The 27,939-nt window shown below is 45.2% G+C and overlaps 2 protein-coding genes across 3 annotated transcripts; one reads left to right on the plus strand and one right to left on the minus strand.

Annotated features, from left to right (window-relative positions):
• The first annotated feature begins 12,565 nt into the window (after positions 1-12,565).
• Positions 12,566-14,564, plus strand: LOC119167208 (uncharacterized). Its single transcript, XM_075875838.1, has 4 exons — positions 12,566-12,703; positions 13,118-13,180; positions 13,354-13,416; positions 13,884-14,564. Exons 1-4 carry the CDS (start codon positions 12,622-12,624, stop codon positions 14,549-14,551), a joined length of 876 nt encoding a protein of 291 aa, XP_075731953.1. The 5' UTR covers positions 12,566-12,621; the 3' UTR covers positions 14,552-14,564.
• On the minus strand, positions 14,549-20,674 carry LOC119167207 (putative nuclease HARBI1). Of its 2 annotated transcripts, XM_075875836.1 has the most exons (4): positions 20,228-20,674; positions 20,013-20,152; positions 19,392-19,560; positions 14,549-16,923 (listed from the first exon to the last, which is right to left on the minus strand). In XM_075875836.1, exons 1-4 carry the CDS (start codon positions 20,435-20,437, stop codon positions 16,246-16,248), a joined length of 1,197 nt encoding a protein of 398 aa, XP_075731951.1. In that variant the 5' UTR covers positions 20,438-20,674; the 3' UTR covers positions 14,549-16,245. The 2 variants fall into 2 exon arrangements, with proteins under 2 accessions (XP_075731951.1, XP_075731950.1); XM_075875835.1 differs by having other exon boundaries at positions 20,013-20,674.
• Positions 20,675-27,939: the final 7,265 nt, after the last annotated feature.

Consider the following 27,939-nt stretch of genomic DNA (forward strand, 5'->3'; position numbering starts at 1 on the left):
ATTGGTGGGCTCAGCGGATGTGGTTGGTTCGGAATTGAACGCAAACAGATAAAAGGCAGAAAGATAAGCCGTTTTGTGTGACAAACAGACAGACGGACAGATAGATAGACCAAAATATTTGCATCGAAGTATGCCAAGAAAGGCTACCGTCTTTAAAATGGCCTCGTAGGTATCTGCGTGCTTTGCAGCAAATTTCAACTAGACGATTGACCGTCTACCGGTCTTCTTTCATCATGGGGTCACCTTTTCAGCGCAGCTAAAGAAACTTTAGGGTATCTAGAATTACGTGTATCTGTGTAGTTGCTAGTGAAGGAACACACCACCTAATGCTTGCGTATTAATGTCGTGCCTCAGATATGCGTAGTATTTTGCAACGAAAGCTTTTATGACATCACAACTGGGGTCTCACGCAGCGCCGCAGTTATCCGCTGCCGCCGCCACCGGTGTCCGTAAAGCTATTGTCTTTAAAAAGAGGGGAAGGGGGTTCAAAGGGTCACTTCCACAAAAATGTTTGTTTATTGTTTTTTTTGCTTCAATAAAAAAGCCAAGCACTTAAGAGCTTAGAAAATATATTGTTATATGCGAGAGTTCATTCTGAAAAAGTAATTGGAGCATGTTTTAAAAGCTGGTTTCGGTTCCTGCTGTACCCTGACGTCAAAACATGGTATCAGCTAATCGTCACGTGTTCGTGCAAGCTATAGTGAGACGTTTCCTTGGCCGCTCCGTCCCGTGGCTCCGTTGGAGACACCAAAACGACCATTTGAACGTTTTGGTGACGCGTGAGTGGGCATCTTCGCAGTTTCAGTACCTGACATTATTACAACTATCCAGACTGCAGCGCGAAATCAGCGGCTGCAGCCTGACGTCATGTTAGTGTCGATGTCGGCAGGTGTGCCATAGTAAGAAATTGACTTTATTCTAAGAAAAATGCACAGCGTGTTCATGGAGTGAATGAGGTTGAGTAGCTAGAAACGCCCGTACATCTGTCCTTCTGTCTGTCTGTCTGTCTGTCTGTCCATCAGCTATACGAAAGCCACTAACGCCACCTAGTGATATTTTGAAGGACATATACACACAGCGTCATTTTGTGAGCAATTCTTAAAGCTAACTAGAAGTGGCTACTTACCAGTATCTAAAAATGCCCCACCTCCACAAAAGGAATCGGGAAGGAATACGAATCCATTGCGTAGCCACCACAACGTTCTTTTGCACGTGAAAACCCAACGTTAGAAAAATGAAAAAAAGCGTTGAGAACACACTGTTTTCAGGCTGTGCCAAGGAGGCACAAACGCTGCAAACGCGTTTCAAACGAACTCCATTGAGGTGGTGGCAAGTCACGTTCAAGTCAAAGAGGTGGGGGCTCTGGTTGCTAGGGGCGGGGATAGGCGCACGCGCTTTCAGCTGTTGCTGACAGCTGCCGACGCCGAAACCTAAAATGGTGGGGGCTCCGGCTGCTGGGGACGTGCGCACCCGCAGCTGTTGCTATGGGAGAGGGTGGTGAACGGATCTTGATGGACGCCTGACATAGCCCGACTGAGAAATGCATTCGCATTTAAAGCGTCGCTATATACTACTACTACTACTACTACTACTACTACTACTACTACTACTACTACTACTACTTCTACTACTACTACTACTACTACTACTACTACTACTACTACTACTACTACAGAGGAGGGAACGACCCCTAACCATGGCCGTGCTAGAAGTGAGCGCGTGCCGCTCCTCTAGGCCAGGCGTGCCCCAACCTAAGAAGCTTCGCCCTAATAAAATTTCCTATCAGCATTCGCTGAGTGGCACACTTGCTCAGAGTTCTCTATATACAGGAGATTCGCATGGAAGAGTGTGTTCGCATGAAAGAGTGTGTTTAGAAACATCTCGAAATTTATTTAGAATTTTCGCGCAACATGAAAGTCATTTTTTAACTGGCGCACTAACGCAAAGGACGGCAACGAGACTACAGGATACTATATCATCATTTCAAGTAGTAGTACCAGAATTTAAACAATGCAAACCTTCAAAACCACCTTGGACGTTGCCACTTCTCAACGTTATCCGTGAAATAGACGGCATAGAGAAGAAAGCAGACATGGCACCTCTAGTAGCGGCACAGTCAGTACTTCATCAGCTTCATGTAATGCATAATGAAAAAACGAAGATGTATACAGACGGATCATGCACAGAAGAAACGTCAGCCTGTGTGGTCTTTATACCCGAAATTCAGAAAAAGAAGATGTACAAATTATCGCACAAATCTTCATCGACGACAGCAGAATTGGTGGCTATCTTTAAAGCAGTTAAGCTTATCTGCGAGAATCCCGAGCCACGAAAATGGGTGATATACACTGATAGCAAACCTGCTCTTCAGCTAATCATAAGTGTGAGATCACCTTACAAAAATGGTGAAATAGCACAATGTATCGCAGAAACTGTGGAATATGCCTCATCGCAGGGTCACAACATCATATTCCAATGGATACCCAGCAACATTGGAATAAAGGGAAATGAAGATGCTGATAGTCTCGCGAAGAAAGCATTGAAGGAAGGACGGAATAGCACAATCCCTATGTCTGGGGCGGATATCCAACATTTTATATCGCAAGGAGCTAAATATTGTTCGATGGAGAAGTGGTTTGAGAGCCCTAAATCAAAGGAAACGATACTTTATGAAGTCGATCCACACAGAAAATTTTCCATAGCGACAGACCTCCCACGACATCTAGAGACATTGATCCACCGACTTAGATTAGAAGTAGCATACACAAACAGCTTCCTGCACAAGATACATCGATCCAACTCACCGGAATGCCATTGTGGTCATGCAGAAGAAAATGTTCGCCATATTCTTTTGGAGTGCGTTAAATACGCGAATGAAAGAGAAAAATTATAGAACAAATTAGCAAGTTTGGACAGACGGCCCCTCACAATAAAGAAACTACTTGGACCATGGCCTGAGATGCATCTCCAGAAAAAGGCAATAATCTTCCTGACAGACTTTTTAGTGGAGAACGGACTGGACAAGCGCCTATGACTGACAGCCAGAGATGGGTATTACGTAAAATGTGGTCATGTATATACTGACACTAGAGTAGTAAGGTGTGCGTGTAAGTAGTTTATGACTGTGTGAACTGCGTGAAGAAAACTGTGTATTGGCATGTTATTTGAACTGGTTTCAGTGTGCTATTATGTGTTTTTTTCTTTTTTTTCTTTTCCGTATTGTTAATTTTTGGGTACCGTTCTGTATTATATTTTATTTTTCGCTGCAGAACTTTGTGATATGGAGTAGCCGAGGCAATAGGCACCTCAACCTCTCCACAGCAAAACAGTTAAAACAGAACAGAACAGAACAGTGTGTTTAAAGAAATTTGTTCTCACGAACAGTGAACATTAAGTACAATCCAACAGATCATCTCGATTGAACACAACATCCACTGACGCAACAAAAATTGTGACAAAAAGATATGTTTACATATGTACACGGAACACAACATGCACAGACATATCAAAAATCAGTGTTAAAAGAAGATATGTTTACATGTGTAGATTACATGTTAAACGAAGAACACACACATGAAACGTAATGATCTATATGTTAGGTATTTATGCAGTATTTACAAATATTATTTACAAGGTGCATTGTATTTACAAGGTTTAGTACTAAACTAACATAAACCTACTAAAACCAGACAGGCCTAAACACAAGCTTTACACGTCTCTCGCTGATGAACCCAAAAAGGCAGGATCAGTGCCGAAGGAATTCCTCCTCGACGAGGAAGAAGTGTTCCTCCGACAAAACAGATAGAAGTTTTTTCTAAAGTCGCTCCAAAATCGTGAAGAGAGCGTGACGGCGACGACTTGCAGCAACCGCCTCACAGCGATTGCGCCAAAGACAGTGGGCACCAGCAACAATGAGAAGACAGGCCAAGCGGCACCGAGAACAACGGCCAGAAGAAACAAAGCGATTTACTCCGAGGCCGCGAAATACAACATGCACGGCCCTCCAGAAAACACGAGCAACGACGCATTGTCTCAAAACGTGCTTATTTTTATCCCGTAGAGAGCAGTTCGGGCATGTTGCTGACTGGACCATTATGCACCTTTCGAGATGATCGAGGGTGAAAAAGAGCACTCCACCCCAGCCGCCACATGAAGTCCCGGAGGTGGCCATACAGAAATGATGCCGTCAGCGTGCTCCAAGACACGCGAATAGAGCGGGTGCGGCGTGCCGGAGGAACTATAACAGGAGCAACAAGGGGCTGTTGTGTCAACGATAGGATTGTCTAACACATCTACCTCAGGGCAAGTCGACTGGATATGACGAAAAAACGCGACAGCTGTTGCATACAACCAGGGAAGTACCACTGTTTGTGGGCCTCAATCAAGGTGCACATTAGGCATCAAATATACCGAAGGTGAGTGCCTAGAAAATTATATGGTAGAGTTGGCGCTTGGGATTCATCGCCTTGTACGAGGCGCCACAAGAGCGCCATCAAAACAATTAACAGGATTACACAGTCAAGACACTGCGGCGAACTAGGTAGAGCAGTGTGCATTGTATCACTATTCATGGCCTCCTATTTGGATATGGTTAACAGTTTTTTATTTTGTTCTTGTTTAGCTTTTCTTCTGTCCTCTGCTTTGACTTGTGGGTGGTTACACGTCGATGCTTTTCCGGTGCTGCGGCCTTTTAATTTGTTTGTACTGGTTAACAGTCTTAAGATAACCTTTTTGTTGTTGACTGACGTATCGGTTTCTCCGTCTACTGTAGAAGCCGGGTGGTGATTTATGGATGGAGGGACAGTGTGCTTAAGGTGATTTGGTCCTGAAAGGTGTCAGCACCAATACAATGAAGCTTGGCCCTATAGTATACTGCCGATTCTGAAAGAAGTGCGCAGCTGGACAGCCTTTATTGTTTCCTTTCGTTTTTCTGTATCTCTCCAACTGTCGTTCTTTCTTTTGCTTTTTTTTGTTTTTTGTGCTTATTTCTATGTATTAATATTATTCTTTTTATTTTTCTTTCTTTCTTTCTTACCTATTTTTTGTCTTTCATTCTTTGTTGAATTATTTTATACGCGGTTTTGCGTGCATTACGCCAAACTATGACAGAATACGATAACGGAATACGTTAGCCCAGACCTCTAATGTGCTCCGCACTAATTTATACTCGCTGTGGTGGCATATAGATACGATGCCGACTCGAAGTTCAAGGATAAATCACGGCCGCTGTGGCTGAACTTTTTGCGGACAAGTGCTAGAAGGATGTCTGCTTAGCTTTAGGTGGACGTCAAACAACTCTTGGGTCAACAAATTTCGGGAGCCCTCCACTGCAGCGTCTCTCATAATTATATCTTAGTTTTGGGACGTGTTTAGTACGATTGTTTCAGCCCCTGAAAGAAAGTATTCTGTGAGGAGGAAATCCACACAACGCCACTATACCATCAATGAGAAGATTCATTTATGTACTTCTCTTTACTTTGTTCATTTGTTATTGTTTTTAGCGACCATTGCGTTGTAGGTAGCTGCGTGAATTGCGAACGTGCATGCGACCTATTAGTGGAACACCTGATTGCAACTCGCAGCACATCTCGAAATTAAGATTCTTGTGTAGCCAGCACGGCATACCGCCACGAACGTGTGCCTGCTACAATTAAGCATCGTTACGTGATTTTAGGACAGGTGCGTTGCACTTGTCTACGGACAGAAAGGCAGCATGTCCTTCGCATGCCAATGTACGCGCGGTTGGTTGAATGCTCAAACTTTAACCGCAGTTCCTTGAGTGAACGACTCGCGCTCATTATGATTCGCGGTGAGCCCGTGGCACGTGCACTGTTGAAATTTTTCCCGTGTTCTTTTTTCTTGTTTTTTTTCTTTTTTTTATTCATGCACGCAGGTAAACAGAGCCAGTTGATGTCGTAGAGACACCGCTCTTCGACCTATAGACACCGTCTCTATACGACCTTAAATTCGCAATATAGGGCGATTTTAAGGTCACTTTACAGGAAAACACTTTCAGCGGCCAGTTTGCATTCATAGCATTTACTGTCTTTTTTTTTCCTCCTGTAATTCGATGGAGCGAGCGTTAAACCATTAGACGTAAAACACCTTTTTGTTTATTTCGTTGTATAGCGACACTTTCCTGAAGACCAGCAAATCAGTTACTTGCCGTGCTGGCTTAGTGGCAATATGCGTTGTATTGCTGTTATCACTAAGACGTCGGGGCCATTAAAAATGTGACCCTAACGCAAGACAGACGTCTGTGTGGAACACGCACTGACAGGGTTGGCAAACTGTGAGCCATCTTCTTGGAAACACGAAAGGTACAGATGGACAGGACAGAGCGCCTGTACATCTGTACCTTTCCTGTTTTCGTATTTCACCTCGCGATAACATACAATTTTTTTCAGATGCATCACCAACAAGCCCACATTGGAACTCGCGTGGACTTACGTTACACTGCCCGAACATATCGCAAACCATTGCAGGTTACATCGCTTCTACCGCCGCATATTTTGAAATAAAAAGGGCAATTTATGAGGTCACGTAAAATGATAGTGTCAATAGGCTCCTCACAACCCAGGATAAACAAGAACACCGTTAATAGTAGGATATTGACGCAGTACCCCACAAGAACAATCAGTATAAACAGCACTTTATTTTTATTAAGTATAACACTACGCAATGAATTTGTGTTCGCTTACTTCAAAAATGTCTCGCATTGAAATGTGGCCCCGATGCGGGAAGAGGCTTCTGTACGTAGTAGTGCAATAGGGCGAGATAACAAATGGGTTAGTAGATTCACTCCTGGCGCATCAAGGCGGAACTCGATTTTTCACCTTCTGCGTTGATTCATTGAACTTGAAAGTTTTCGGGCAGTGGCTTTACTGCGTGGTCAGTAAACAGCCCATGAACACTATTTTTGTTGAAGTTGGTGGCCACTCGCAGCCAAAGGGTTGACAGGAACCTAATAAGGCACTAAAAATACAAATGACACACATTTTTTTTTCCATGGTTAGTAGGTACTAGTAACAATCATCTTTAGACATTCAAGTCATCGTTACCAAATATTTTCTGATGGCAGTATTCACAAAAAAAGTTTAGTGATTGAGAGTACTTGGCGCTATACTATGGCAGAGCAGAAAGCCGTTGCAGTAATCGAATGGCGACCAATTCAGAAGTTAGACGTATCGCTATTCAGAACAAATGTTCGACGATTTAGAGTACTTCTCCACTATAGGAGAGCTTCGAGCTATCCCGGTATGAAATGTGGGCTTGAAACTGCCCGTAAAAAAATGAGAACCTGTTCAGAAGAAAAATTAGACGATTCAGAGTATGGTGTGCTCTACTACTATGGGAGGGTGTGTTTAGAAAAAGTGGGGAACGATTTAGGGTACTAGGTATTAGGTACTAGGTACTAGGTACTAGGGTACTAGGTACTATATAGGTAATTGGAGAGCATAAAACCGTCCCGTGGGCTTCACACTTGATGAGGGCCTGTTTACTAGTCCCGATCAACCGTCATACGGAAAAATCTGTGTGTTCAGAAAAATTACTTAACGATATAGAGTACTTGGCACTCTACTCATAGAGAAAGCAAAAAAAAAGTTAAGAGTGGAGACGCCATAAACTCTGGCAGCCCAATCGACCCTGGCGCACCTGGTGGTTCGGGAGAACAGCTGACCTGCGCTTCCTGAATTTCGGATTACTCTGCGCAACCGACGTTTGGCTTTGGCGAAAGTTAATGATTTCAGACCAGTTTTTTTTTTCGCCCAAGTGGCAAGGCTATTGTTTGTCGTATTGATTAGTGATTCCCTATTTTGTCTAGTTCCAAATTGTTCATGCGAATTGAGGTCATGGCTTAATTTTTATTTCGATGAAGCTATAATTGAAAGAGATGCAGGTAACAACATTTCACTACGGCTTTATTCATCGCGCTTGTTTTGCTTTTGAACAAGTGGTCAATATATACAACAATGAAAGAGACAGAGCATCCGCAATGTTTTTGTTCCAAGGCGAGGTAGCGGCTGAGCACATAAAAAGCACAAAATCATAAGGGCATCGCACAGAAATGCAAAGTAGACAATAAATGCATCTAGGCTACATATAAATTCTAACAAACGGAGCGAGAACACAGATAATGAACATTTCGCTAGAGTTGGCAGTAGCCGACAAGCTGGTGAAGTATGACGCACTGGGCAAGTGGTTAAGGATCTATATGGATCTATATGGCTTCTTGTGGGTTCTGTCATTGTTCAAGCACCACGACACACAGTAGTAACTGCCGTAGCTTGGACCACCGGACGGCATGTCATCAGCGCGGTCTGAAATTGTCAGTAAATGCATGCTTCGCTGTGATATTAAGCAAAGGACATATGCACGTCATAACTGTACCGCGAAATCGCCTTGACTGATTAGCGAATCGATGCTTAATACAACACCACTGACACATTCTCATCTCTGACCCATAAAACTCAGACTTACAAAGATAGATGTTCAAACCGCGTACAGAGGTGTTCAAAAGTTTCCAGCCCGCTGTCCCATGTGATGGGTTGGTATCATGGCCTGGGAGCTTTAGAACACCTTTGTGAGTAAATTGTGAGTACATTGTGAGTAAAAATGGGAGTTAAAATTAGCGCGGTAAAAATATTGTTACGGGGAAGATCATACACGTATCAATATATTTGAAACGGTAAAAAAATTGGGGGCAGCTTGAACTGGTGACGATGGGCTATAGCGAAGAAGATGGCCACTTGGCTGGTCGAGATTTGTGCCGGGCAAACCTTGATTTATTCGTGGTCTCGGGAAACACATCGCGAGGCATGCGAGACCTAGTGACCACACCTCAACAGGGAGTTTTCGAATAGCGTACGCAAAGCTTGCGAGCGTAGTGTTGCGGGCGTCACTTAACGGAAGCCCGTGAGCATACGAGGCATTCGCCGCAACGCCCGCAAGCTTTTCGCACGCTATTCTAAAACTTCCTAATGTTTCGCACCAAACTCGGAGCCCAGCAGGCGTCGCCTCAGTTTGACGCCGTGCCCCCTTTTCTATTGGGCGCGAGGGCCTCCACTAGAGATGCCAGCGTTGCGATCGGTCGTCGACCACATAATCAAAACAGGCTACAGAGGTCGTACACATGGTGCAGCTTGAGAAAAAAAAAGAAACGAAAAAAAAATCAGAGAGAGAAGTAATTCGACGACACATCGACATTTCGACAGTACATGATTAGATTTCTTCAGGTTTGGCACTGGATGCCCAAAGAAAAAAAAAACTAACTTTGTCCACAGCACATGATGTCCGCAAACACCCTGCGGGAAGTAGGGTCACGTCCATAGCGTAGTACGTCGTTCTTCACCACAGCTCGCCTCTCGACCTTCCCGGGACGGACGCTGCACGTCTGTGTCTTCATCGGGCGTGCACCGGCGGACCGACTCGTTGGGTCCAGGAACACTTCGTTTCGGAGGTGCGTCACCGACTTGTTATATAACCTGTTCCTGCAAGAAAGCATACCAGGTTTTAAACCAAACAAAATAAATGAATAGGGGTTGCGAGACGGCTCAAAGGACCCATGGGCGCTTAACAGGCGCGCTTTACATCTTCCGTTGTGCCACATTTGTTACAACAGAACATCGAAGAGTACCGGCTTCTATATCCCTGCATGCGTGCATGAATATAGGAACCGGCGCGCTTTCGCACGTTAGCTTTCCTTGAGGCGTGGTTTAGGTATTGACCGAGAAGCGAAGCCAGACTGGCGATTCAGGAGGCGATACTAACACGGTTCGATTGCGCTCTCACGTTCTGCTCTTGAAAGCGAAGCTCAAGCATCTTCTAAATTCTGTGACGAGGCTTGAACACCGAGGGGTAAGTGGTGGAAGTAATTCTAGGCCTACGGATCATGTGCTATCACCGCACGGAATGTTCCGGGACACTGCTCTCAAACAAAAACATGTAATCGAGCTTCGCGACTTTCTCAGGTCTATTTGTGTTTTCGTCCTTGACTAACACCCCCTCCCACCACCCCGGCGTTGAGATTAGTTGAGCTTGAAGGTGAAGAGCATATAAGGAAGCCATTTTCTGGGTTTGTCATGGGGACAAATATTGCTCTGCCACAGCATAATAAAATCAAATCGAATCAGCCAATAAAAGTGATCGATCGAGATTGTGGGCCCTGATTCCTGCGCTTTCGGTCAGTCAGCACCATTTAACACGCCGGCACGCAATTCCGCAATAGTGACCTACCCACTGCAACCCGATGTTCAGCGTGAATGTGGGGCAGCATTGAAAATGATTTGCTCTATGTCAACTATCGCTATCAATAGCCGAACCCGACATTTCGCTGCACGGAACAACAGCTACAAAAGACGCGTGACTTCAAGTTTGATGCCGTGCGCCGTGTCATGTGCCATGTGATGACATGTGGTTTCGTAATAGTCACCGGCTCACTGCAATTCACAGTTCAGCGCGAAAGCGGAGCAGCATCGAAAACGATTTGCTCGGTGTCAACCATGGCTATACCAAGTGCCGAGACTCACATGGCGCTGCACGCAACAACAGCACACAAAAGAGGCGGTGCTTCAAGTTTGATGCCGTGCGCAGAAACCGACTGTTTCGGGACCCGGATTCCATTCACTCGATGTATTCTTTTCCACCTACTCGAGAGGAAACCTTCGACGTGACATGAAATCTTCGCGGTATACGCGCTGAATGAATTACGAGGCGCCGCATCGTCCCGTTTTGTGCGTGTGTGTGCGTTTTGCAAACTCGATGGTCTTGCGCTCAGACGACGATGGCTCGTCGTTGCAGTTTTGGAGAGTTTTGCGTTTTGTTTTACCTAGTATCGTGAAAGAAAGCTACTTGAAGAGGTACAATACATGTTGGAGGGTAAGAAAAAGAAGAAGATAAAATTCTGTCCAGAGGATTGGCACGGCTGCACTTCTCGTTACCTTGTTTCACTATATCTCGTTAAGCTTGCTCGTACGATTGTCTCGTTGTCTCCGCGCCTTCGTCTCCTTTTTTTTCTTGTCCTTTGTCGTTACCTTCTTACTTGCGTGTTTTTTTCCCCTATTCTTTGACGTTTCACTCTACACCGCTGACACAGCCGTTTCGCTGGCTTCCTCGAGCTCACAAGCATGCGTGGGAAGGACATTCTTCCCGGTCAGACACAACCAGATGAAAGCAACACGCAATACGGAGCTCTAGAATAGCGTTGCGGGCGTAGCGAGTGCCATATGAGCTTTAGAAAAGCGTTTGTCACCCCCTCCCCCGCAAACTAAAATGCGCGATGGAAGCTACACCTTAGCCTCGACACCAGTGCTTTGTGTTCCTTGCGAGCCGCAACCGCCGCACGCTATTTCGGATTTTCTGCGGGCGGACCGCAAGCGTGAACGGCAGCTCACTTTACGACGCATGCGCAGCAGGAGCGACCACTGCGCATGCAGTGGTCACTACCACTGCATGCGCACCACAAACCCTTGCGGTGCGCTATTCTAAAGCTCCCTAATAAACCGAACAAGGACGTAGCGGACATGTGCAACTGCAGTAAGGTCCGTCACATTGGATCAGTGGTTACAGTTCTCGTCTTGCTAGGAAGCGCAGCCACTATTACGACAATATAGATAGATAGATAGATAGATAGATAGATAGATAGATAGATAGATAGATAGATAGATAGATAGATAAATAGATAAATAGATAGATAGATAGATAGATAGATAGATAGATAGATAGATAGATAGATAGATAGATAGATAGATAGATAGATAGATAGATAGATAGATAGATAGATAGATAGATAGATAGATAGATAGATAGTGTTGTGATCCCGGGGTGCTGTGGTAGCGTGGTGTAGCTTCGGGTTGAGGAAACGAGCGCTTACAAGATGGGGATATGAAAAAACAAACAGGTTTATGGCACTATTTACAAATATTTACAGCATGAGGTTAAGAGTTCACAAACCACGAGCGTGGTGGTTAAACCGTTACACAGTTCAGAGCCTTCACAAACTACGAACGTGGTGGTTGAACCTTTACTTGGTTCAGAGCCACGTCCTGCACTCTGCGGCGCCGTTATAAGCCCTGTCGGGCTCCTCCTTCTTCAGTGGAACACCAATCACACACACACACCATATGACCGCCATCGGTAGGCGCCATGCTGTCGCTGAAAAACGTAGCCGGGCCGCGTTCCCACGCCTGGAACCCAGGTTTTCTTGGAACCAGCGTCGAGAGCTGACGGGGGAGCGGCGCTCTTTTATGGTGTTTTTCACTGGGAGATTCAGAGCGACCGCCGAAATCCCGGAGCGAGCACTCGGATCGCACGAAGCCACCTCTGCCAGTGAAACACGAGAATGCTCCGTGAGAGGTGCCCCGGAAGTTGATTATGCATACGTCACGCAAACCGGTTCCGGAAACAGTTTATTTTTCCGCTCTCTTCGTTTCCTTGGCAACTTTGGCCGCCACTGCAGGGCGCGCATTTCGACCACGCAGTAGGGTGCCTGAATGGTTTCCCTCGCCCGCCGCTCCGTGCGAGGGAGCGGCGGGCGAGGGAAACCATTCAGGCACCCTACCACGCAGTTAAAGCTTTGTAGAACACTTTAACGCAGTCGCGAACAGCAGTTGTGTAGCAAGTATGGACGAGCACGCGGAATTGACACCGGCTGTGCGTCGGCTGTTGCTGGGCGTTTTCAGAAACAGCGGCAACGATCTGAACGGTAAGTGCGACGTACTTGACGCTGATAATAAACTCTGCACGGAATGCTAACTTTGATAGCTCCGCATGAAGACTGGTCAGATAATTGTAAAGCATGCGGGTACACGTGGTAACGGCCGCAATCGGCGCTCGCAAAAATACGGCATGTTGTGAGCAGGCTTTTTTTTTTAATCAGAGCAGTTGCTTACCCAACACCTTACAGTCCTACTATTTAGAATATCACAAGCGCCGGAATTTTCGCAGCGCTCACCAAGCTGCTGTATTACCTTTAATAAAAATGCATGGCGATCTCTGTATTCGCGCATGAATACATGCATGAAAAATTTACTAGAGAAGTAACGTTTTCTTGGTGATTCTTGACCTCTACTCTTTTGGTGTTAACCCGCAAATGTCTTTTCTTTTTCTCTATTTGAAGGTGCTACACAGTGTGACGCCACCGACGCTTTGTCACATACACAGGGCGCATTTTTAGGAAATGGTAAATTGGTCTACATGTGTCTCTGTAGAACTAGTTTTGTATACAGTCGTCTATATATGTAGAGGACAATGCCTTGACGAGCAACGTGTAAGGACTACTTGAAGAAAATTGTGTACCTGCTTAAAATTAACACATATTAACATACTACAATGCTTTTCAATTATCAAACACAGATTCTGCAGCGTCTACTGGTGCGTCACCAAGTCGGGCTTGTCAGCCAGGGACTCCTGCACGTGGTAAGCATGCATACACAAACATGCTAGTGGCATTAGGATGAAGATAGGTCCAGCAGATTGCAAACCCTCTCAAAAAAACCACGAATTACGCAAAACCATTTAATGGCTTCTTGCTCACGCTTCTCAATATTGGGTGCTTAAATAATAAAATTGAATTCAACGAATAGTCAGCTGCACGAAGAGGCCCCATATTTATTATGCAGTGTTTTCAAATTTACTCTCTAAGAAAATTATGCTGTGAATAAGTTATGTATAGTAATATTATGAATTTGCATGATTGTCTGTTCTGATATGCAAAGCGATCCCCACAGCACCCAATATTTGCTGTGCCAAAACAGTGTGACAGTACTAATGCTTTACAGTAAGTGTTCTATGGCTCAGAGAGCATATAGCTTCGTGCCCTGTATCAAAAAAGTCTATTAATGCCAGTTTATATGTATTTTATGTGTGTATAATGCATATTTCAGCTGCAGGGTGTGAGTGGACGAGTGGCGAGACGAAGCTGCTGCTGGACCTCTACGCCTCATATTTCCCTCAAGTTGGCCCTCTGAAAAAATTTCGCAACAAAAAGGCCATGTTTGAAAAAATTGCAACAGACATTAATAATAAACTGGGTGTAATGAGAACTGGTGAGCAGTGCTGCTCTCGGTACAAAACCGTACTGAAAAGAAAAAATGTGGCAGCTGGGAAAAATAATACGTCTGGCTGTTCCCCACAAGAAGTCCCCTACGAGGCCGAGCTTGAAAAAATCAAGTGGCTGGACGACAGCTTGGAACCAGAAGTGGTACGCGACGCAAGTGGAGTGGTATCAAAAAAGACATGTCCACAGTCATCCACCGAGTCTGTTCCACTTGCTGGTTCAAGCTCGTCAACGTCACACTCTCCATCCAGCTCCGTTGGGCAGGACGACACTCCTGATTCAAAAAGAAAACGCCCGAATTCAGCACGCGAGCTCCACCTGCAAACCTTCTTTGAAAAAATGAAGGAGTTAGATGAACGGCGAGCAGAGCGAAAGGCTGAAAGAGACAGCAAGAGGGAAGAGCGACGACTTGCTAAAACACAGCGACGAGAAGAAATGCACAAAGAAAAGATGAATCTTCTCCGTGAAATTTTCAACTTGAAGAAAAATGAATAAAATGTGAAAAGCATGTTTATTGTAAGCATTGTACACATGTGCACGTTGGCAGGCGCATTGATAACAGATTGACAATGTTTGTTGTTGAGGTGAAATAAGGGTTCCAGGGCCCTTTTACAAGACAAAGTTGCAATGATCATTATAATTTCACGCCGTTTTGATGGTAAGAAAAGCTGAACAAAGACTAAGAAATGCAGAACGTTTGTCCATGCAAATTTTCATCAGGCAAATGAAATGTTAATGCACAAGCAATAACCAAATTGCATGACAAAGAAGCCATTTCTCACAGCAGCAGTCACCATGCCTAAAGGACCCCTGACAAATTTTTGTTTTGACTTGAATGCTTTAATTAAGAGCATTGTGTCCGGTAGTCCCCAAACTTTGATCATAAATATTGCAATGTACTGTGTAATTAATGCAAGAATGGCTCCTTGTGACTAATTTTGGCATCACTGTAAAACTACTACTGGAATCACAAAAAATTACACAGCGAACAATCTCAGGAGTCATAAGACTATGTAGACTCGGGCTTTTGTGACGTTCAGAGCGCACTTTTTGAATTTGGGCACCATGCGTGGGAAACAATGAGTCGGGATGGGTGTTCATTACGAATATTCCTCGAAGCGACAGGTTTAACTGACAAGCATGGTGCCCCAACTGCAAGACAAACAACACAAACATTTCAAGCTCGTAATTTTGGTGACATTGTTCCATTAACACAAATGCTCCTCAGTGTAGCCTGCACTAGCTTGGACTTATGCCAATGTCACTACATGTTTCTCAGAATGTTTGTGGTGGCTGACGAGAGCTGGAGCCCAGCTATGTTTGGCCGGTTGACTTTGTCACTTTCTCGTGTCTCACCAGCACGAAGAGTGCAGTTACTATCAATATCACCAGCTATCTTCAGCTGCAGTAGCCATACCGACCAACACGCTGCGGCGTTAGCACTAGTCAGCAATAAGCATGCTGATGGCTTCGCATAGGAAACAATTACACTGATCCAGTCAGATTCCTGCAAACATCTTGGGTTGACTCACGCTATGTGGAAGCTGCTACGTGTCACAAAGCTAAGAAACAAAAAAATCAGGCTGCGCCCTAGCAAGATGAGTCACTACAACACAGTGCGGCATGCATTTTAGCTGGTTAGTACAGTGTTTCCTGTAGAAAACAGTGCTAAAGGATGGGACAAAGCAGGGACACAACCATGGCAGAGACACAACCATGGCACTGACTAACAGCCAAATGTGTCTTATTCTTCCAGTCTAGGTATATACACTCCACCACTAATCTGAAGGGTGAGAAAAAGCAAAAAAAAGACACACACAAATGTTGGCTGACTCAGGAGGAAAGAAATGCTCAATAAGACAGGAGAGGTAACTCCTTCAGAGAGAGGGAAATATAAGGGAAACTGATGCATGTTTCGCCGCCGTTGTAAATGATACGCTTCAGAAATGAGGGGCATGCATTTATCATGATTCTATTTTTTTTGTTTCCTTGAGATTGTGGTAAAGTATATATACGCGGATTAGAAGAATAAAACGAATTTGCTTGTTAGTCAGCGCCGTAGTTTGTGTCCTTGCTTCGTCCCGTCTTTTAGTGTTATTTTCTGCTAGAAATCTCTACAACACGAAACAAAATTTACAACACCTTAACGTTTCTTGTTTTGTGTACACGTAGGCAGTCCTAACTTTAAATCAAATGCGCATCGCTTGCATTAAGCGCTCACGCTTCTCCTCGCCTTGGCGACGCAGTGCATCTTCAGTTGATGCAAGCGGGCCATTGTTGGGGGGAACATCATCCGGTTGTGCCTCCCATTCCCACGGTGCATGTTCATCATCGATGTACGGCGGCACATCCACATCACCACAATTAATGCACATATTGTGCAAAACACAACAAGCTATAATGAACTTGTTCATTTTGTCTACAAACAGAAAGTCCAGGTGCAGCAGCTGGCGGAACCTGGCCTTGAGGTCTCCAAAGGCATTCTCAATCTTCACTCTCGTTGCCGAAAAGTGATAATTGAAGGCGCGCTGCCTCGCGTCAAGGTGACCATAATTCCTGAATGGGGTTATGAGGTAATCTCGAAGCGGGTAGGCAGCGTCCCCGAGAACGTGGTACTTCCCGGAACAGCACACATGCGGCAACTTTGAAGAAAGCCTCGATGTCCTGAAGATTCTCGAATCGTGAATCTTGCTGGGGTGTCCAGTAGTCACATCGAGAAACTTCTTTTTGTGATCACACAGAGCTTGCAGTGTCAGTGACGGATAACTGTGCCTGTTCACATAGGTTGAACGCACTTTTTTTGCAGGGCAGCGGATGCTTATGTAGGATCCGTCAATGCAACCGATCGTGTTGGGCACTCCTGACACCTGTGACAGTGAGAGAAAAAGAACACACCTGTAGTGAACTTCTTGAAGTAAATAATCTTAACACTTGATGCAGTAGTTTTGTTGGTCTTAGCGGAGTTAACTTTAGGTGACACAAGTCTTTTACATGCCAGAACTATGGAATCATTGTACGGAACACCACAGCAAAAGGCATTAGAAATTTTAAGTGCCAGGGGTCCCTTTCAGGGTGTCTACCAATTTCATATTTCTAAATTCCTTGAATTTCCCAGGTTTTCCATCATGATTCAAAGCAAATTCCATGACTGCCACGTTTGCATGGAAAACACTGTACACTGCAAACAAACCCGAGTAGAAAAAAAAAACCGGGCGCTCTATAAAGGTAAACATAATTACCAGACGCACTCAAAATGTTCTCAGGGCATGCGACAATTGTGAAAAAACATGTAAATCTGGCCAAAATAAAACCCCTGAGCTAGGCAGTGAGCAAGTCAGCTGTTTGATGTTCCGAAGAACCAGGAAGAAAACACACAAGTTAAGAGTAACCGCAGATGAAGTTTGAAGGTGTCTGCGATCGTTTGACATCGCAGTCAAAGCTGCTGAGAAACTTAGAAGTGGTGCCATTTGGTGGCATTCGTGTAAAATGAAAACACAGGAGCCTGGCCGGTTCTGCCACTGGAGTAAAATCTATTTTACTATAATGGCTGTAGCCCACGCCGGTTAGGATGTGGATTGGATTTAATTAGATCGACCTGAACTACTGTATTTACTGACTCACCTATTTATATGTAGATTAGATTAGAACTGATTCGACCTAGATTGATGTATTTACTATTGATTTGCGCCGCCGCCTAATTTGCACACCTCTAAAGTATACTTTTCAACAAAAAAAGTAAATAACTACTACTCGCATATTCTATGTATCTTGCCTTGACAACGAGTAACGACAACGTTGCAAGAACATAGCCATACTGCAAAATGTTTTTTTTTTTTACGACAAGCACATGCATTTATCTGGGCTGTCATACTTGAAGTGAAATGAAAGCTGGGGTCAACGTTTAAAGTGCTGACATTTGAATATGTGGTGGTGAGAATGAATTTGTCAAGGTGGAACAGTTTCCTTGATTCTATAGATGAATCATGAATTTCCGCATGTTACCTTGATTTACGTACTCTGCTGTAGACGTGACACTGAAAAATAATTGCAGATTTATTTACACAATCTCACAAAACTGAAATGAAAAATTTAGCTGAAGTTACCCAAGTTCTACCCTTGAAACACGAGCTACCAGCATAAGTGTGTAGCTGAAGACGTTTGGTGTTGCACCACCAATAATAATAATAATAATAATAATAATAATAATAATAATAATAATAATAATAATAATATTATTATTATTATTATTATTATTATTATTATTATTATTATTATTATTAAAAGACATGAGTAGCCCAGCAAGCTTCAGCTGATAGCAGTTCTAGCCTAGAAAAACCAGACGGCCTTCAAGCCGGGCCGAAATCGTGGCATAGACAAAACATGCATAAATCTACAGACGTGAGTCAGATATGCCGTGTGATATGTAGAAGCAACAGGCACCAAAAGAGTGGATATACCAACATGGATGTTAAAGAATGCTTTAGCCAATGTGAAGGACAAGTTGCCGAGCAGAAATTTCCTTAGTCTAGTTTATGCCATAGGCTGACATAATTGTGACCAGTACATCGGTGAAACTGGTAAAAGTTAAACAACACAAATATGATACCACAAAACGAGGCGTGGCCTCGACTGCCCTCCCTGAACACACGGAATCACAGACCACCAAATAGACTTGTAAAACTCTCGAATCCAGATACAGACAACTGTACATACGCTGCACAGGAGTGATGGGAGGCTTCTGACAATGTACTCTCTCTGCTTACGTCACGTATTTAGGCGTACTGAAGTACACTGTGCCTTTTTCATGACTTTTAAACAAGGCTCTCTCCCATATGAGGTACTGAAATGTCAGTAAACTTTGTGTTCTATGGGTCCCTTTCGCGTTTACACTCAGAAGCAAGAGTTATGCACTGTCCTTTTTTTTTTTTCACACACCTTCCAGCAGCCCACTGTAGTTGCAGCTGAGAGACTTTTTAAGCTTTGATGAATGGCGATGCTTATTTTTGTGACGGTCCCACAGAACTGCTGTCAGTTTTCATGACCTGGCCTGGTTTTTTTGAAATTCCCTGACTTTTCCACGTTGGCAGACACCCTGCTTTTATGTGCACTGTAAATGAACAATACATGTTTCACTAGCATTTCTCATTTGATAGTGAGACTGCTTGACAATAACCCCATCTTTCAAGCGCAACTTAGTACCACATCCCCTGTGCCCCAACGGCAGCTTAACCTGCTACAATCAATGTATTATGTGACTATTCTCTAAAGTAAGCTTCAATTAGACAACTCATTTGTTGTGTTTGCCATGGAACAGTGAAATACCTAAAATTCTTACTTGTTCGAAGTCCGCTGACAGCTGATCAAGATCTCCTGGAAATGATATTACCTCTTCGGCTATATCAAGGAAATATTCGAGCGTGCGCTCCACGACTCTAAATGCTGTCGCAGTTGCCATGCCAAAGCGTCCAGCAACGTCCCTCAGGCACGCCTTGTTTGCAGCAAACCTGACACAGCAAACACACATTATGGAAGAAAGTGATCAAGTAAAGCCTGCTTTGTGAAATAAAGGCATGAAATATTTGCATCAAAATTAGCAGCCGTAAGAAAAGTAGAAGCTCTTAACACTGTTCTCTCTGGCTGTGCAGTTGCAAGCGGTCATATTTCATTGGTTTCCATTGCATCACACTTAGCAACTTTCAAGGACAAAAAGCACAAGCGGCGTAGCCACGGGAAGGCTACTAGGGAGATTTAACGCCGCCGAAATTGTTAAATTTCACATGTGTATATTCTCTACACACGCGCACATAAACACACGAACAAAAATTTATAATGGTTGGACTCCCCGTCAAAATTCTGCGCACGCAACGAAAAAACGTACTTCTACGCCGAAGCACTTGAAAGCATTAAGATTATACACACTGGTAGGCATGACTTTTAAAACAGCGTGCAGACTTACCACAGAAAGACCAGAATGTGCTCTTCCGCGGTTTTCGAGGGGGACCCACCACGATCACTGCATGGGTAGTGACGCGAGCCTTCAAAACCACGGATCAACGTTTCCGCGACACGCCTCGACACCCTGAAGTCTTGACGGAACTGCAGAGAAGGAAATGATAAAAAGATGAAATTAGGTTCATGTAGTATTATGAAAAGAGGGAGCTCCGCGCTTACCTGCTCGTCTGTGTACAGCCGCGCAACGTTCTCGATGAACCCCAAAATTTTGGGACGTTCGCGGTGGGACTCCGAAAAAGTTTCCCGAAAGAAGGCTTCGCATAGCGCTTGTCTTTCCTCGAAGTCTTCGTCGTCTGAGCTGGACGAGCTGCTGCTTGAAGTGCTTTCGTCGCTAGACAGAAGTTCCGCCAAGGCAGCGAACGCAGCCATTTTGCAAAACTCAGCAACGTACAACGACGGAAGTGACGTATGCTGCTCGTCGTGTTTCCGCCCGAATCTGCGACTTGTCGGCGGAGCAGTGCGAGCAATCCGCCTCGGAGCGAGCTGCTCTGAAACTACCAGTGAAAAGCGCGGATCCACTCTGAATCTACCAGTGAAATGCGGTTTCGTCGCCACGGAGCAAAAAAACCTGCTCCGAATCTACCAGTGAAAAACAGCATAAATCATCAAACAAGTAGCCGTCTCGCCGAATGCCTATGCCCGCCAGGTATTGTCCCTGCTAGCCGGCGGATGAGACGTCACGTCGCCACGAAGCGGTAAGCCGTTCCAGAGGGGACAAAAAAGACAGCGTATTACTTTGAAGAAACGGCGACCGCCGCCACAAAGTGCCCTGCTAATTGAGCGGACAGATTGGCGGACCGTTTGATGTCTGCTGTCCGAAGCTTGGGATCCCTCGACCAGCGACATACACGACGAGCAAGAGCCTCTCTGGCGACACCTTTAAGTGCAGTGATCTTGACTCGAAATTGGATGTTCACGTGCGCCGTGCATGCTCGTACCCCTCACATGTGGTGTGTGTGTGTGATTGGTGTTCCACTGAAGAAGGAGGAGCCCGACAGGGCTTATAACGGCGCCGCAGAGTGCAGGACGTGGCTCTGAACCAAGTAAAGGTTCAACCACCACGTTCGTAGTTTGTGAAGGCTCTGAACTGTGTAACGGTTTAACCACCACGCTCGTGGTTTGTAAACTCTTAACCTCATGCTGTAAATATTTGTAAATAGTGCCATAAACCTGTTTGTTTTTTCATATCCCCATCTTGTAAGCGCTCGTTTCCTCAACCCGAAGCTACACCATGCTACCACAGCACCCCGGGATCACAACAACTGGTGGCAGCGGTGGGATACGACTCAGCACCCCGAGTTACAACAACTGGTGGCAGCGGTGGGATACGACGCAGCACCCCGAGTTACGACAACTGGGTGGCAGCGGTGGGATCCCCAGCGACACGGGTCATCAGAACTGGTGATCGGAGGTGGGATAACGACAACTGATGGCGGTCATAACAATAGATAACCTTGCTCCTCGGTGATTCACTCGATGCGTGTTTCCCTTTCATTCAAAGGCTCACTGAAAAACAAAGGGTGGCTGCGGCGTTTGCGGCGTTAACGTCTCTACTCGCATCTCCAGTTGGTCGAGTACTTTTTTAGAGAGACAGCAAAAGTGGGGCAAGAAGAAGAAACAAAGAGATGAACCGTCTTCGTTCTGTGTTGGTTTTATAACGACGCCAATTTGAAGCGACTCGGCAGTCGTATACAGCCCCCATTTTCCATCGACCTTACCGACGTTTTTTTATCTCCATTTATCGTCGACTGTTTCCTAAGGGTTTTCTTAAATTATATAAATGGATCGACGCAACCGTTCGCGCTTCTAGTCATCCACAATCGCGGTCGTTGTTTATAATTTACGCGCTCCGTGCGTAATTTACGTAAGGTCGAAGGTTAAAGTAAGACGGATAGCCTCTACACACCGGTTGACAGGCACAGCGAGAACAGGTGGTTAAGGATTAGAGGGCAAACGACGGATGCTCGTAGCGTTTGCACCGTGAAGAAAAAAACAACACTCTATGACGGTCGACGAAGCATTCAGTGAGGATGGAGATGCAATTACGCTCTGCTGACGCGACAATATATAAGGCGAATTCAGTCAGGCAAAGGCCCTTGGCCAAAGGAGACTTGAAATCATTTCGCGCCTGGAACGGGGTATTTATTCGAGTAACGCCCGAGCTGCGGACTCGCGCGTCATCTCCTTTTCTTGAACTTTGTAGTGCCGAAACCTGAGAGGTCTCACGAAACACGAAGAGTGGCTGTCCGCATCCGACGGCATCGGCGTCAACACGAAGTGATGCCAGCGATAACGTCATTGTGACTTCGCAGGTCGCAACAAGTTGAAACGTATTCATGACGTTACATGATGAGGTCATCGTACGACATAGTCTCTTAGCTAACGCGAGCTGATATTGGAGGCAGTGTACTGCGAAACCACGAAAGGTGCAGAACGCTGGCATGCCTCCGATCACGAACCCTATGCAAAGCCACATTACGTTCTAAAAGCAAACACGGTACAGCGGCAGGGATCTGTACAAATGGCTTACACGTAGAAAATGACAAAAACGGCTTATGCCTTTTAAGTCCTCTAATGCGAAGGCACAAGGGACAGTGTGACTTTGATAGCGAAGATTTGCTGCGCATTCTTTTTATTTCATTATGTAAGTAAGATTAAGTAAACTGGACTTTACAATTTGCGGGCTTTGTTGAAAAGAACGTAATCATCGTGTCCTACCCAACTATGATACGCACAAAAAGATAACAATCATTAAATAATGCCAGAGTGTGCACGAGCTTCAATGAAATGCAACTATTCCACTCTCATTCATTTTTTTTTGTCGCATTTAGTTTGTCGTCAAATAGAGTTTTAGCATACATAGCTTGTGATAACAGAAGCATTTTCAATCAATCAACAGATATTTTATTTTTAGGTATATTCGCCTCCGTGTGCGGCTGGTAACAATAGCATGCCAAAATCTAAGATTTTCTTTGTTTAACCGAGATAATAACGCAGTGAGATTGGACGACTGGGCGGGTCGGTTTCGGATGGTGCGTGGTAAAAGGCACGAAGACGACGACGGAAAAGCAGATAGAGACACCCGCACAATAAATTTATTTTCTACATATATCTTATCTAAGTTAATTTATCAGTGGTCACACCAACAGGGTGGGTTTCAGTCAAATGTTTTAGGATCTAAATATACATGTACACGAGGGCCGCCCCGTGTGTAGATTCTGCGATTGAACCAATGTCTTGCGTGACAAATCAGTGTGAAAGAATGACACTGAGGGTCCTTATTTTGGCTTCTATCTATAAGCCTGCTGAAATTTCGACTGCAGCGTCCCTCCGCTCTTACCGGTCCTCTCCTACGGAGCCCTTTACCCAGTCCGCGCTCCTTTGCCCGCGTTCGCGCAACACATCAATCTCACAGATGCCATACCGTGTCATTCCTGACTTGATGAATTTCCTACAAAGAACGTGCATACCACCACCACAACGCTTTCCACGCATATGATTGAAGAGGTTGCGTTTCCTGCAGTTGATATCAATGCGGGCCTACGCGACAGCCCGGGGCAATCACGGCTTGGAATGGGCACCGATCCGGCACCGCCCGCTTCGGCCACGAATTCTTCGATTCGCTGGGCAGGAGGTTCGCTGGGCAGGAAGATTCGCTGGGCAGGAGGTCAAGGCTGCATGCATATACATACGCCAGCGGCCATTTAAAAACATCTCAACATCGCTTACACCCGGTTAAGGCCCATCCGTGTTGTGTTCGAGTGCCGGGGCTGCAGTTATCTTCAGATTAGTATGAGTGGTATGAGCGCTCACATCAGACAGGCCCCCTGAAATCGTCCATCGAGTGCGCCGAAGGCGAAACAGGATCAGCGCCAGTAAGGAGGGATGGGGGGGGGGGGGGGGGGGTGCTCTCTTTTTTACGTCTCTCTGCCCTCTCAATATAAAACAAAGTCGAAAGAGAATGCATGAGTTCCTGGCCTCTCTGCCACCCCTCCAACCTCCGTCCCTGAAGGAACTCGTCTTCCTTGCCCCCCCCCCCTTTCCCTACCCCTAGTAAATAATTCTTACGCTGCTCCTGAGTTGAAACTTGTAGATAAGATAAGGATTCATCCACAAGACAATGTCACAAGTGTATATTCGCGTCTTCTTTGTTGTTCTCGTCTTAAAGAGACGCCAAAGAACAACAATTGATAAACTGCACTCTGAGAACTGCAATGTCTTAAGTTTCAGTGTCATACGTTCATTATTCGTGGAGAAAATCAGTTTCATTTTTTAAAATTTCGTGCTGTAATCTCTGTGCGTGGCGTAAAAAATTCCAGAATGTATTTCTGCCATTTTCGTGACATTGACTCGATGAAATTTTCTGAAAGTTAGTACGCTAAGCCTATTTAAACCACAGATCACAATTTTGTCAATTAGAATATGCGTAGGACTCAGTACACGTCTTCACAATCTATGACGTCACAGTGTTTAGTGTGGCAATCTCAAGGTGGCGTCGCCATCCACACTTTCTTTTTGTCCGTTGTTTCGCTTACCAAGTGTGGTAACGCGGTAAGAGTGATGGTTTCGGGGTTGTAAAAATGTGATTTGCTGTTTGGAACAAGCTTATTTACACTGTGTACAAAAGACAAGAAATCATTACATTCTAAAAATGACGCGACAAATATCAGAATCCGTTTTGAAAAAAAAAATGTGCGACGATTCAGAGTACCATTCACTCTACTATGAGAGAGCATTAAGCTGTTCCGGTTCGACAACAACTGATAGCCATCTACAGGTCGAATGAGTGTTTGTGTGTTTAGAAAACGTTTTTAACGATTTAGAGTACGAGGTACTCTACTATGGGAGAGCATAAAGCCGTCCCGCTTAAAGCAGTTAAGCGGAGGTCAAATAATGATGGGTACCTGCTTTCAACGAAAACAACTGCCAATAGGTCGAATACAAGAAAAAACGTTTTTTTTTCTTCAGTGTCGTTAAGGCTCAGTTCAGTAACATCCGAAAGCTATGAACGAACTCGCCCACTAAAAAACCTCACTAAAGATGGAGAGAATGAAGTAGTGTATGAAGGAACGGCTAACACCCTGAAGAAAGTACGCGAGCGGGGGCCGTTGCACCTGCAGCGTTCTTCCTTTTACTTCAACTCAACCGACAGGCCTCCGCCAACTCGAAGGCCTTCTAAACTTTGATGGATGTCGGGAAGGGCCCAAAAACGCATGGCGTACTCCGCTGTGAGCGCCTACGTCACCGGCCTCGCTTCAAGCGAGCCGACGCTATAGGCTTTGGCGTCGTGAGTCCGCGGTGTTCACCGCTCTGCCCTTTTCGCTCTCTCTTTTATTCCACACGACTGCACCCGCGCCGGTCTCCCATCTCGAACCGACGCGCCTGTCCCTGCAAAGAGCGTTGAAGTGTCTTCACCGGCAATGTCTTTCTAAAGTCACTTTCGCTTATCTCTTTTCTCAGTTTTCGTCCGAGACACTCTCCGTCATCGACTCCACACTCTCACTGCAGCTCTCCTTCGCATTTTTTTTTCTTATTTTTCCTTCATGTTCCTTAAAGTACCTATTCGTCCGTATGCGTCGACGTCACGACACGCCACTCATTCACGCCGTTTTGGCCTCCAACACGCCGGTCCATCCTTCAGAGAGTTATTTTCTTGGTTAATTGTCCAACGATGGCTTGATGCCCTCATACGTCGCTGCGTCAAACTCAGTTGGACGATCTTCTTCTCACCCTACTTTCCTTTGTCCTTTCTCTCTTTCTCTGTTTCCGGCTCCCTAAGCCTCCCTGCCTCAAACTCAGTTGGAAGTCTAACTTTCCCTCTCTCTTCTGCCTGTCACGTGTTCCGATTATAGCATAGCCTGTTTTAACGCCTGCATGTCTTCTTCGTTGACGAAGGCAAAGTCAGCGCACTCCTTTCGGCAAGCCATCGTTGATTTTTTTTTCTTTTTTCGAACAAATACTTGGGGGTATAGCTAGCGTTTAAACGTTCTTGCCCTTACAAGGAGTTGACACTGACGCGGCGGCGCTTATATAACAACCACAACAAGTTGTATAGTTTGAGTTTCCCAGAATGCGTTGTTCTGGAGTGAACTAGTAGTAAGTTGTGTTAACGCATTAGTGAAGACACCAACGCTCGTGCACGTGTTTGAAAATAGAACGTGGATCGCACTTAATTTAGACAACGTGTATGACACAACTGTGGATACTGTTACCATGAGATACTTTTGAAAAGCTCGTTTTCATTTGCTTAATTCGCAAGGCATTACTCAGCGAGCCGGTGTCAGAGCTGCGTTCTTCCATAACAAAGACGTGGGCTCATACTGCAATACGAAAAACCCACTTGGACGAAGGTAGAAGGTTGAACAAGGCATCAAACGGGAACAGCCACCGTGGGGGCAAAGTGAGTAATGCGAGAAATTATGACAGCATAGTGTCATCACGACGTCTCACCTCGTGACGTCATATGGAGGACACAGGGGCTGAGATTGATTGATTGATTGATTGATTGATTTGTGGGGTTTAACGTCCCAAAACCACCATATGATTATGAGAGACGCCGTAGTGGAGGGCTCTGGAAATTTCGACCACCTGGGGTTCTTTAACGTGCGCCCAAATCTGAGCACACGGGTCTACAACATTTCCGCATCCATCGGAAATGCAGCCGCCGCAGCCGGGAATCGAACCCGCGACCTGCGGGTCAGCAGCCGAGTACCTTAGCCAGTAGACCACCGCGGCGGCGCCAGGGGCTGAGCCGTTTTCCAATTATCTGAAAGGGGCGTAAAATATACCATGCGCCTTAACTCACAGCGCGCCCTATACAGCTTGAACAATTCATAAGTCCTGAAAAAAAAAAAAAACGCCGCCCAAGCACTCCGTACAAATCAGCGAAAGCTGAAACGTGCGGCCCTGCTGTTTAGCAGGGGGGTCAACGCGCCGCTGCATTTAAGCCTTCCACAATTATTGGTTACATGTTGGTGCTTCTTAGTAAGGTTAGACCACAGTGTGTTCGACAAATGTTTCACTTGTGTTTAAGCACAGTCTTTATTTCACATGCCACACATTGTGCCTCGCATAATCACGGAGGAGTGTAATTAGTGGTTAAATGCGTTTTGCAATACCGTTGAAATTACATAATAACGCAATAGGTTTAAATAGCTCAATTTGCAGAAATTTCGGCGACGGCGTCATTGGCTGTGAGCGAAAAATCATGATCTTATGCGTGACCGTAAATCGAGAATGATGCAAATGAAATAAAAGGGACAAAAAAATCCTGCGTGAGAGAGGGGATCAAACCCGGGTCCTTTGCGTGGCAAGCGGGTGTTCTACCACACAGCCACACCTCTGCTTGTGAATAAAGTGAAAATGACTTTCCCTGCTTGTAAGTGCAATGAAAGTAACTTCTGTGCTTTTCAAACACACGCGTCATGTGTGCAAGTTTAACAATACAACATGAAACATTGTAGTAATAATGTGTGGTGCAGGCATACATTGCGGCGTCACAACATGGCGTCACCATCCGGCGTCACAACATGGCGTTATCATAATGACTTCATAGCTCAAAGCCAGTCACCCACTACAAAAGGCACACACGCTACTGTACCCTTAAGGCCTCGTAAAGTGGGTGCATAGCAAGTTCAAACAGATATCATACACGAAATGTTTGAAGTACGCACTAGGAACAAAATATCACTATCGCGTCCAACTCTTTAAGGGAAAGGTTAAGGGTGCCCCCCCCCTCCCAACTTTTCGCTGTAGCACACACTGCTTTGACTCTTGGGCAATTAGGGCAAGTGGAAGATGGCACCGTGCCCCACCTCTACAGTCTTTCTCGCGTTGGGCTAGCACTCTCCATCACAAACGCCACATGAAGT

Source organism: Rhipicephalus microplus, chromosome 10 (assembly GCF_043290135.1).
Source record: "Rhipicephalus microplus isolate Deutch F79 chromosome 10, USDA_Rmic, whole genome shotgun sequence".
In the NCBI taxonomy this organism is placed as follows: domain Eukaryota; kingdom Metazoa; phylum Arthropoda; class Arachnida; order Ixodida; family Ixodidae; genus Rhipicephalus; species Rhipicephalus microplus.